Source organism: Rhyacophila brunnea, unplaced genomic scaffold, assembly GCF_057557595.1.
Source record: "Rhyacophila brunnea isolate RB1 unplaced genomic scaffold, BYU_Rbru_1.0 scaffold_21, whole genome shotgun sequence".
NCBI classification, from domain to species: Eukaryota; Metazoa; Arthropoda; class Insecta; order Trichoptera; family Rhyacophilidae; genus Rhyacophila; species Rhyacophila brunnea.
Genome location: NW_028232871.1, coordinates 14,235,362 through 14,248,485, shown reverse-complemented (window position 1 = coordinate 14,248,485; position 13,124 = coordinate 14,235,362). Strand labels below are relative to the sequence as shown.

General features: G+C 34.6%; 1 protein-coding gene across 8 annotated transcripts in view; it reads left to right on the top strand.

Annotated features, from left to right (window-relative positions):
• The window catches only part of DAAM (disheveled-associated activator of morphogenesis-like protein), a 551,406-nt gene extending 539,381 nt beyond the window's left edge, over positions 1-12,025 (top strand). For all 8 annotated transcript variants that reach the window (XM_085949180.1, XM_085949184.1, XM_085949178.1 and 5 more), the window contains 6 exons: positions 121-282; positions 1,975-2,154; positions 2,285-2,408; positions 3,946-4,188; positions 4,487-4,672; positions 5,803-12,025. In XM_085949180.1, coding sequence (XP_085805306.1) covers positions 121-282; positions 1,975-2,154; positions 2,285-2,408; positions 3,946-4,188; positions 4,487-4,672; positions 5,803-6,156 — 1,249 coding nt within the window. In that variant the 3' untranslated portion in view covers positions 6,157-12,025. The remainder of the gene's footprint in view (positions 1-120; positions 283-1,974; positions 2,155-2,284; positions 2,409-3,945; positions 4,189-4,486; positions 4,673-5,802) is intronic.
• The last annotated feature ends 1,099 nt before the right edge of the window (positions 12,026-13,124 follow it).

The following is a 13,124-nucleotide window of genomic DNA, read 5'->3' as shown; positions in this document are numbered from 1 at the left end:
ATCATTAGTGCAAACAATATGTCCAATATTGGTCTTTTGAATATTGAAAGACCTAAGCTACATTGGTAATTAGGATGTACGTACATAATAGAATAGAAACATAATTATTGTTATTTTCAGAGCAATCCTATCAATGGACAGTGGTGAACAGCTTCCAATTGACATGGTGGAACAGCTCCTTAAATTCACCCCGAGTGCTGAAGAAGCGGCTTTGCTGGATGAGCATCAAGATGAGTTGGATAATCTGGCGAGAGCTGATCGATTCCTCTACGAGATATCCAAGTAAGTCTCATTTTCTTCTGTTTTGGAGAATACCTTCCTCTTCTTCTTCTTTGGACATATCCGCCGCATAGTTGGAGCATGTGGACACTATGCCGCGCATCCAAGAATCCCCGTCGTTAGCCAGTCTTCTTACGTCGTTCCAGGTCATACCTACCAGCATCCCGTAGCTCCGCCATATACACTCTAGTATTTAGCAACCTTCCAGGACGCTGGAATCCGGTTGGCTTGAAGAACAGGCACGCCAAGTTGAAATTCTCTTTAGGTGTCAGTAGCACGTGGCCGAACCAGGTCCAATGTCGCACTCTTCACTCTCAGCGTGATTAGAGACTGCTTGGTGCATTGTCTTATTTCCTCGTTATTCCTAAAGTCATAAGTACCCACCGCACATCCAGTATCCGTTGCCTGTTTTCGAAGCTCAGTGTACGGTTGCACTGAGCCTTCGTAAGGTGCCATGATTCACTACCGTAAAGCAGCACCGTAAGATTGCAAGCATCGAATAGACCATTTGGTTTTGATCTAGTTTAATCGTGAGTCCCAGACACTCAGCATCAAGTTGAATGTTGCTCCAGCCATTCCCAAACAGATAGCGAGCTCTCTCTACAGAATGCCAACTCCTGTGATGTGTACCCCCAGGTATTTGATGCTGTCGACGCTCTCGATGTTTTGCCTGTCGCTAATCAGAGGGAGATCAGGATCAGGACAGGTGCTATTGTACAAAACGATGATTTTCTCGCGTTTCAAACCAACGCAACACAAGTTGTCATGCAACCTGTCGATTGTCTCTGCTTGATTGGATTGTAGAATAGGACAACGTCATCGGAGTATTCCAGGTCACATAGCTTCACTTTGGGGGTAACAGATATGCCTCGGTCGGGTGGTATTGACTTCTGTAGTATGAAGTCAAAGAGAATAATGAAAAGAAACGGAGCATGGACACAACTCTGTCTGACACAGCATTTGCTATTGTCGTGCAGGCATTTATTTGATTAAGGCAATGATCTAGGGAGGGATCCTGTATGGTCCCAGTATCCTCCAAAGGGAAGGGCGGTGCGGACTGTTGAAAACCTTCTCATAATCCATAAAGCAGCAGACCAATGGACTGTTCAGCTCATGGCTCTGCTGGAGAAGACATCGAAGGTTGTGGATTTTGGCCAGCACACACTCATCCCGGTAGAAACCCGGTCTGGTTTTCCTGAGGACAAGCATTATAGGGTCGTTATTCTCACCAAGAGGATGTTTGCCAAAATCTTTCCCGGACCTCTGAATCGCGTAATGTCTCAGTAGTGAGTGTGTGCTTGCCAAATACACAACCTTCGATGTCTTCTCCACCAGAGTCATGAGCTGAACAGTCTGTTGGCCTGCTGCTTTGTGGATTATGAGAAGGCTTTCGACAGTCCGCACCGCCCCTCCCTCTGGAGGATACTGGGAGCACACAGAATCCCTCCCAAGATCATTGCCTTAATCAAATGCCTGCGCGAGATTAACGAATGCTGTGTCAGAATTGGTGACTCTGTCAAAGAATGGCTTGGGGTCACCACCAGTGTCAGACAGCGTAAAAAAACAAAACTTAAATCCATTAGAATTTAAATTCGAATTCCATCTTCATCATTCAAGTATCTTCGGTCGATAGTATTAATATTAATAATTAAAGTGTTTTAAAATATGTAAATAATATTACTTACTCTGTTGCAGAATCCCTCATTACCGTGAACGAGTGCGCTCTCTCCTGTTCAAGAAGCGCTGGGGAGGCAGCTCAGCGGAGACCGCCGCCAGGACTGCGGCTGTACTGAGAGCGTCGCGCCAGGTGGCCAGGTCTCGCCGCCTCAGGAGACTGCTGGAGATTGTCCTTGCACTGGGAAACTACATGAACAGGTACACTGACGATTTTCTTATTTAATTATATCTATCGTATTCTACTCTGGCTGCTTTACAGATAGTAAAAAAATTAAATAATGTAAAATTCATTAATTTATAAAAAGTATTTTTTATATTTTTTTTGCAGAGGTGCTCGCGGAAATGCATCAGGGTTCCGTCTGGCTTCCCTGAACCGACTCGCAGATACAAAGTCTAGTCAGGCTCGCAACACCACACTTCTCCATTATCTTGTCCAGGTTTTGGAAAGCAAGGTATGAATTAAAACAAAATCAACTGCCTACCGAAATATTAGGAACCGACCTGTTGATAAATTAATACAAGAAGATATATAATATTTTGATTTACGAATAAACGCATTAAATTACATTGACATACAGTCGAACTTGGTTATTACGAGGAAGATGGGACCGACTGAATTTGCTCGTTATACGCATTACTCGTTATATCGTTAAGAACATAAAAAATCTGAAAACCATCGTAAAAATCCCCGAAACAAGCATGGCATTCATAAACCACAAAAGAAGTTGTTTATTGTAATGAAGTGCTGAGCCGCTGGCGCTGTTAGGTACCTACTGACTTCACAAAGTTTGGATTTTTTACATGCAATTTCAAGCATATGCGTGGATATTTTTTCAATGTTGTCGGCGAAAACACCAATTAGGTACTTAGAAATTTAACTAGTGTCATAAACGTGATCGTAAACGTAATCCGATCCCGGCGGCATCAGTCTAGTTAACTGCCCGGTCGGATTTTATTGCTTATGGTCGAAAATGTTGTTTTTAAATGATCGACACATTAACGGTTTTGCTCGGTATACCCGAAAAGTAGCTCGTTATAAAAGTGAATAAATATATGGAGAAAATCATCAACTAAAATGTCAACGAATGTTTCCTCATTACATCCGAGATCTCGCTATTTCCGTGATCGTAATAACCAAGTTCGACTGTATTTGCGATTTGATTGCGATTTTTATATTCTGGCTATGTCAGCAGGCTATCACAGCGTGAAAGGACGGAAACGGGAGATGTAGATGAAGATAGCAGAAATATTTGTATGGTTAATAGTTGGCTAATATACATAATATAAAGGAAAACAAAGTCAGCCCTGCGTATCTATTCTATACACAACGCTGCTATCGGCGGCTATCGAAGATAGTTATTAGTATATTTATGTATTAAGGTATTATAATTGTGACAATAAGTTAGCCATCTAAACTGTTAAAATTGTCTATCTTGCTCTAAAAGTTAACACAGCCGAAAGAGGTGCTGTTTATACATTGCGCTTTTTGACAGTTCAGACGGACAACTTATCGCAATAATTAACCGCCTCAATACATAAATATCCCTTGATAGCCGCCGATACCAGCCTCGTGTATAAGTAGGCTAAAGCAGAATGATGCACCAAACGATATGATTACCAATTTAACCACGCAATATTGTCACAATTTTTGTCGCCATCTATTTTACAAATGAAATAATATCTAAAGCAATATTTAGATTTCAACTTTGGCTCTAGTGATTACCAGTTATGTACACTACCAATACGCGATTGCCGATATTTCATTTAATGATAATTTTACATCTATTTAAAACCACAATATAAATGGAAACTACTATTTAACTAATTAATAGTTTGCATTTTTGAAATAGCAGTATACATTAAAAAAAGTATTCTACTATGCATGATGTTGAGTGAAAGACTGAATTTGATTTATATAATATGTTATGCATGAGACAGTCGGTGCCTGTAAAACGCAGACTTTAATACATTATTTGTTTAATATTTCAGTTCAAAGATGTGCTAATGCTGGAAGAGGACTTACCGCACTGCCGCGAGGCTTCGAAGGTGTCTCTGGGCCAGCTGGAGAAGGATATGGCGACTCTGAGGACGGGTCTGGGTGACATCCGCCGCGAAATGGACTACCAGCGTCAACAGCAGCTGCCTCCCAACTCGGATCGCTTCCTGCCTGTCATGGAAGACTTCTACTCGCAAGCCAACTGCAAGTTTGCCGAGCTTGAAGACCAGTTCCAGGTTAGTCAGTGCTAGTATGCAGCCAATAAGGTATCGACTGATTAATATAAAGTAATTTTCAGCCAATGAGGTTTGCCTAAATTGAAATACTGGGCAATGTATCAATGTATGTCTCCATGAGCACAAACCTCATTAAAAAATATAGACACAAGAGATTTTAGAATTTGGCACCTTCTATGCTTAGAGTAGGTCTAACTAGGACAGTCTCTAAATGCATATTATATTACTATATGCATCATGACATACATAAGATGAGTATTTTTGCCGTTGTTTTAAATGATCATGTATTGTTTTCTAGGACATGAAATCCCGGTTCGAAGGTGCCGTCCGTCTGTTTGGCGAAGACGCCGCCACCACTCAACCTGAAGAGTTCTTCGGAGCCCTGGAAGCGTTCTTGACTTCCTTGGGAGAGGCCAAATCGGAGAATTTGGCCGCTAGAAGACGGCAGGAAGATGATGAGAAACGACTCAAACAAGAACAAGAGGTGAATACTTTCTTTTTCAATTTAGTTATGCTCTAAAACGGTAAAGCCTAAATATATGAATGCGAACATGAAAAGTAAAACTGACTAGCTACTAAGTATAATGAATTATATAGCTGCAAATAATTTCGCATTGCAGATTCACTTGTAGCAAACTTCACACTATTATCACCCGCAACTGTGTAAAACCGCAAGCATTTCAACATAATTTTATATAGATAACCTCAGATACTTGAATTTTGTTTGACTTGTAACGGAACTATAGCATTCACGTTATAATACAAATGTACCTAGCTTATAACATGTAGCATGTGAAAGGACAGACCGCATCAATTAATAGATATAGACAGGCAGCCAAACACACTGAATCATTTTTATTTAAGATTTTTTTGATGAACAATTATAAAAAGTTGTGTAGATAATCATATTATATCACATATTGTATAATATAATAACAAAATGTCAAAGCCGCTGTATATTTTAATATAATAAATATAATATTAAATTTGCTGTGGCTACCAATACAGCTTCACTCAAATCGTTGAGAAACTGCCATTAAGTGTTGTAATGCAACTCCCTCTAGTTGTAATCCAAATACTCTGGTTATACTTACGAAATGTATGTACATTTATTTTTTAATTGGTTCTATAATCCAATGTGGATCAGGGCTCGAAATGGAACGGAACGCACCGGAGCGCCGTTCCGGCTCGTGAAATTTGTAAAATTATCGCTCCGTCTCGTGGAAAAAATTTGTTGACCATCTGAGCTAGATAGGCCATAGAATAGAAAATCTGACAAACTTATTTTTATAAAATACACATACAATTTGATGACTATGTAAATATCTTCAGAAAATTTGTCAAGCGCTCCGGTTCGTAAACTTTTCCATTTCGAGCGCTGATCACGTCTTGCTCAACCTATTAGGTCCATGCTCTTGAGTTTAACACATATTAAAAAGCAATAAGTGACTTTGCCAGACCCACGACTTTGTAAGCCGACATGTTATTACTCGATCATTGCTGGCACATTAATGAATGTACAAAATTAATATAAATTTCGAATGTGTATTTTAGGTTATTATTTTAATGGTTATTAATTTGAAATTTTACTAATAAAAAAAATCAATTTTTCAGCTGAAGAAACGTACGATGGAGCGGAAACAGGCGTCGAGTCTGCTGTCGTCCGTCTCCAAATCCCTCGGCCTCTCCAAATCCTCGAGTCATGCCAACGGAAGCGCAAACGGACAGACCAACCACGCCAACGGAGACATCGCCGACGCGGCTCGAGCCAACGGACAGGCCAAGGGAGAGTTCGACGATCTTATCTCCGCCCTAAGAACGGGCGACGTATTCGGGGAGGACATGGCCAAGTTCAAGCGGGCCAGGAAGGGCTCCAAGGCTAGTCAGAAGGCCGGCAGAGACTCTCCGCCCAAGGGACTGGGCAGAGAGGACTCCAGGGAGAGGGCGCAGGTCGGCGGAAGAAATTAGATTACCTATTGATTCGCGTAGATTTAAGGACGACTCGTTTTTGTTGTGTATATAGTTCATATTAACGATAATTATTTTATAATTAACACATTGTATATCGTATTATTTTTAAGGGGACGGTCACACTTGATGATTTTGACATCACAACGTAACTGGAATATTGGGAATGTACTTTTGAAAATATTCAATAGAGATAAAAGACCTGCAGGTACCTATTGTAATTCTATATGAAATCCACGTACCTAGTAACAAAATTTTTCATCTCTGTATATCGTCACTTCAATACTACAATACTAGATAACTCTGTGGGTCTATTCTATGCTTATCGACCGCTAAAGTGATAAAGTGATAAATATTATCAAACTTAGGGTAGGATTGTATCAAAATATTAGCACTTATTGTAACAATTACACGAAGTTGGTTTTTATTGTTGTAATAATTGCTTTATTTTACCAGCACCTATCTTGCTGCTGTTAAAATATCGCACTTATTGCAACAATAAAAACCAGCTTCGTGTAATTGTTACAATAAGTGCTAATATTTTGATACAAACCTACCCTAAGTTTGATACTATTTATCAATTTAGTGTTCGATAAGTATAGAATAGACCCACTGATTTGGTCATTGTTGGAAAAATTAAATTTAAACTTTACTTGATTAACATAAATCTAGGCTATAATTATTATTACTTTAAATAAAAATGGAAAATTGTCTAATTGGGAACAATTAAATAATGTTCAATTGTATGAAAAAATATTGTAGATATAATATTTTATTTTTTTAATGCATTTATGGTTTTAAAGTTATCTAATATTTTCAAACACAAAATTAATACAGTTCCCATTAACTTCTGACTTACCTGGTTTTATCATTTTATAGAGAAGGAATTGTAGAATCATATTCAATAGCTATCTCAAAAACAGTGAAAATCTAGTTATCTAGTTGTGGTATTGAGGTGACGATATTAATATGGTTCGTCCAGTTTTTTTACAGGAAGCAATATACATTATTTCTACACGGTAATGATTTAAACCAGTAACGAGAAACGATTATGTAGTCGAATCTGAAATTTTGGATGTATTTTTTTTTCTTCGTATAGTTATGACGTGACATCAAAAATATCAGGGGTGGCTGAAAATATTTTATAGATCTGAGAATTCATAAAATATTTAAGTAAATAAAAGAATCGTTAAATTTATGCCATTTTAGTTTATGATTATGTCAGATGTTATGGCTTTCAGTAAATCATGGGAGACCATTTATATTAAACCAGTGATGCACAACCTTTTCATTAGTAGGATAATTTATCTATCGTCTAACTGTGAGTACAAGTGTCGTGGATAGTAATATTCTCTCCTTAATTTAGACTAATTATTTTTAATTTAATCTGTACGTACCAGATACTCTGGTAACTGTCCACTCTGCATTGCATAATATGTCAATAGTAACATGATGTAATTAAGTGACGGCACTAGTGAGATGGCACAACTTGATGCACATTCTATTGTAGGTAATATTATCTGTTGCCGAATAAGTAATAAATTTTAAAAGTTATAAAAATTTGGCCATGATTTTTTTTTTGCATTATTCATTTTTTCGGGTTGGGGGGGCGTAATAAATGGCACAGAGGGTTGTGTACCACTGTTAAACGATATTACATATTATCAGGGAACACAGAATTAACGGGTGTGGAGTAACAGCAACTTACTGATTTCGAGTGTGATAGAATATGGGATAAAGTTAGACACGTGTCAATAATACTTCATTCTGACAACTGTTCTCGGTTTATGCACTGTCGCTCATTCAATATTGGTGTATTTGAAGGTTGCAACGCTATAATGTGTGGTTCATTTTCGTGGGACACTCATGGCATTCAAAACCCTGCTTCAAAATGTAGTGCCTATCGGAATTCTATTTATTAATCTGTTCTGTGCATATTATATTGGAGTAGAGAATTTCAAAGCTATTCAAAATGAATACAATAGGTAACTCTAGTAACAAGAATGTTACCGCTTGTGAAGAATAAATCTTTTTTATATCTGACAACACTTGAAAAACAATAAATCGTTACATTTGATTGCCTGTATGATAAATATACCAATTTATAAATAAATTTAATGTGTAATATTATATTATTAATGTCTATTTATTGTAATATATGTGATTTTGTGAATCGATTCACTGACTGATGAATCGTTCAGTAAAATTGTTCACAATATTATTTTAATTTCTTATTGCATGATAATTTTACAAAAGAAAATAATATATTGAAACAGAAAACATTCTATCCAAGATGGAAGTGTAAATAATTAAATATACATGTGAATGTATCGTCATAATAACAAAAAATTGATAGGCCGGATTGCTATGGCTGTAAAATTTTATGTAATTAAAATGCAGCCTGAGATTTAGTTGATTTATTCGATGAATCTGGCAATAGTGTTTGATGGAAATTATTGACAATCCGTTGCCAAAGCGATATCCGCTTTATCGACAGATTTAAATAAAAGATACCCTTTTTAAAATTGTTAAAATATGTCGCAATACCAAGGATTTTTATCAAAAGAAATTTCATGGATTTGTCTGCTCGGAATTGAATATCTATTGAAATACTCTTTAAACGTTAAATAGTGACATTGTTCCTACAAACGAGTAGTAGGAAAACGTTTTAGTAATGGTGTTTTACAAGTCATTTTATAGATTTTTATATGATTATAATAATATATTATTATGTAAATTTGATGTATATGTATGTTTCAACCACTCCAGTAATTAATGTGAATCTCTTATTATACAAGTTTACTATAATTCTAGCGCATATAATGTAAATATTTCAATTTAAAAATTCTTGTTATTAATTAAATACATTCAAAAGAAAGAGTTTTTTTTTCATTTACGAGGGAAAATTAAATATCACAACATGGTAACATTTCATTGTTTCTTAATTTGAAAAAAAATATGACCTAAAATTTAATAATTATTTCAAATTGCTTTAGTAATCGTATTTCATAATCATTGCCATACTATACATTGAAATAGGTACTCAATAACATGGTAAAATTAATATAATACATAGATAATTTTTTTTATTATATTCATCAATAAAATACAGTGCAACTCTTTTGCTAATGCCAACATAATTGCACACAACGGGCTGGTTCTGTGATTTACGAGATGCACTATGTCATTAGGCCGTTCTTACAGAAGTTACATGGTAGTTTGAACGTAATTATTCATTCTAAATTAAATATAGAAGTCTTTAAACGTGTAGATAATCATTTAGCCATTTGTAAAAATGTCATTATTTCTTTGTAATTAATTACTAACATATTAATTCAATTATTTTTAATTTCTTGTCATTCCTTATATTCTCATTATTTCAATTAATATTATTCCCAGGTAATTTTTGTATCAGTAGATGAGTGTTGAAATAAAATATTTATTATTGTAAATTTTAATCTAGAAAATTAATAACTTTCAAAGGAGCTTTTATTGCTCAAAATAAATTCAAAGCATAGCGAACCTTAGTGTAGTATTAACAAACTAATTATTGTCTAATATAGTTAATAATTATATTATTATATTTGTGACTGAAATCTATAGCTAATATTTATTAAATCTTTATTAGAGTACGTTTGGATGTCGAGTAGATCGTAGAATGAAACTAGAAAAAGTGTTTTTTTGGTTTGGTTCTATCTGCTTTTACTAAAATCTTTTATTTTGCGATACTAATATGTATCTGTTGATCTAACAAACAAACCGAGATATGCCTAGAGAGGGAGTTTGGTTTCAGATATTTCATCTGCCATTTTGAAAATGTTTAAAATGACTACCGAACTGCCTGACAGTCTAAGGCCCTCCTCCACGGAGCAACTACATAATATCACAAACTCAATGTTGCTATACATAATAATATTATAACAAAATTATTTTGCATAGACATTTTTTTTAAATTCATATTCTATCATAAACAAAAGAAAGATTTCTATAATGTTCTAATTTCAAAAATAATACAATATTTTAAAGACATTAAAATGTCACTGAACTGTCATTCAAATAATAATATACTGGTGTTTTTTGATAGTTATTATAGTTTTAATATCAATATGAAGACTATTAATTGCGACTATATAAGAACTGAACATTATTTTGTGAAATCGCTATATAATTATGGAATTTTACTAATAATAAAATTAATCTGTTTTATACACAACATAAATTTTCTAAGCTATGAATTTTTTTTTTGTTTTCTTCTTAATAAAATATCTGAATCAATCTGAAACCATTCAAACGCTTTAGATTTTGGTAAAAAGATTAATATAAAATTATATTCGTGGTGTGTTTTTCGTTTCAAAGGCCTTTACAGAATAAGAATTTTTAGATACGTTTTGTAACTTTTCCAACTATTTATAAAATATACATACATAAGATAATTGTAGTAACGTAAAACCTCTCATACCCCATGCATTGTTAAAAACAGTCTGGTAGGTAATTGATTTCTTCATTCTTCTTTTAGAATACACAATATGCGGCTTTAGATATTTGGAGCTCAGGCGTAAACAGAATTTTAAGCCTTATGGTAAATATACGTCTAATAAACAGGCAATTGTTAAGATCCTATCTACTGCCGACGTTGTCACTGGCTAACACAGATATACTGTCTCTCTTTTGGTTTAGTGGCTAATCCATTGATCCATTGCATTTGTATTTTGAAGAAAAACTGAAAAACTGGCTACCTATCTATTATTACGTAGGGTTACTTGTAAATTGTAATTTTCTTATGGGAAAGAGATGACCGTATACTATGCGGTCTCCAAATTTATTAGATTCAATATGAACATTAATTCAATTTTCATAGCTAATTTTGGCAAAATTCAAGAATGAAAACCTAACCTAACAAATAATCCAGTAAATCGGCTATTTTCAAAATTTGTTTGCTGCTGGCTTCCTGTAAAGTGTAAACTGACAAGAACCGTGTTTTATTTAAACATGAATTTTATGTCAGTACTATACAACCCAAAGAGGTTGGACGGTCTTTAATATACGACCATATATTTCTGATACAACATTTAACGGTGATGTGGGCGAACTGTATAAGTTTCCAGACATGGTAAACGTTGTGTGCATGTCTTATTTATTTCTATTCGGTTTTTCATCACATTTTCCTGAAACTACTTTGGGGGGGGGGGGGTTACTTCAGCATGAATATATCCATCTTTCAATTCTTTAAATCAGGCACTTCCTGCGCTTTGGGATAGATCATTAATATAACATAACAACATAATTAAATATAATATTCTTCAATTTTTCAGTCACCTTTTTTAAAAGCTTAAAATCTGGAATGGACACATAAAAACCCAACTTTCCTTAATAATTTAAAACATTGGCAACACTCAATCACCAAATTTTTATCTATGAAATACTGCTACTTAATTAATACGGAATTGAGATTGTTATAATAATAATATTAACACCAGTAAAATTAAAATTATACCTAATCAGAATTTTTTTATATGACCACTGAATGTTAAGCTAATATTTATTTTATACTCTTATCAAAAGTTGATTATATCTGAATGAACAATATTCATACATCTAGGATTCGACTGAAAGTAAATTAAAAACTTCATTATATAAAAAAAAAAATTACAATAGATGAAAACGCGCAAAATTTTATTAAATGTTAGAAAATAAATTTTGATTGGTGTTGCGGTAGAAGGCACGGTTTGATAATTTTATAATATACCATAGTGGCTTTTGTATTTTTGTAAATATTTTATACATTTTATCAATTTAATAATAAAATTAATATATAATTATTATATATATATTATATCTATATGTACCCGTAAATAAACTTATATGTCATACCGAGCATGTTTATTCAAATTTAGTAAATAAAGAAAATACTATATTTTTGAGACTTTTAATTACTTCCTTCCATTTCATAAATTGACATTTTAGTTCTATAGGGAAAGAACTAGGGAACTATGGGTGCATACTGAATCCTTCTCAAGCATTGCCGTCCAGTGGAATGGTATCAAAATAATTTAGACCATGTTCTTCGAAAAATTATTTTGGTGAATCGAATATTATTTACCGTGTTGAATGCATTTAATGTTGTCATGCAGCATGACTAAAAGACAGAACAGCGTGGCGCATGTGACATAAATGGACACTAATGGTCTTAATAATTAATGCTATGTAATATAAATATAATAAAGGGTAAGTTTTCAATGCTAGACCTGAAGCATGGAGTGTCTGGACAAAAGAAGGGAGCTGGTGAAGGATAAAACATCTGGATTGTACTCAGACAATAATTGACGAAATAGACAATCTAAATCTGATAGAGTTCTGAAAGAAGTCACCAGAGGATAAAGAATTTAATTCATGTACGTAAACGTGCTGGAAGTTGGTAAAGTGTCTGCTAATGAAGTAGAGGGTGGTGGGTTGAAATCCCATGCAACCATTGCCGATTCTGGTTCAACCTATTAGGTCCATACTCTGAAATATAAATTTTATAATAGTTTAGTAAATAACCAAAATGGGAATGTTACGGACAACTGATTGAAAACTTTTTGTTACCCCAAATGGAAGAACTTGAACTACTCGTGGTGTCTCGATAAACAAAGGTTTGAAAAAGTTTTTCATTTGACGTTTAATTATTGCACGATTTGGCAATATGCACTAGCCACCAAGATCATCAAATTTGGCAGCCCCGGGTTGTCCCCTATATATGACAGAACCTGCGAAGTTAATGAAGTGCCCTTGGAAAGAGTAAATTCCATTGTATACTTAGGTTTCTGGATTGTAGCACGAGACGTCAGGGTGCACAACAGGCTATGTTTAGAGATGACTCAGTCATGCGAGCATACCTGCACCGGTTTAAAATAACATCTGACGGCAATAATGTGAGAAAGTAGGTAGGTATGTATATTTAATAATCAAAGGCTAAACCCCACCACCTA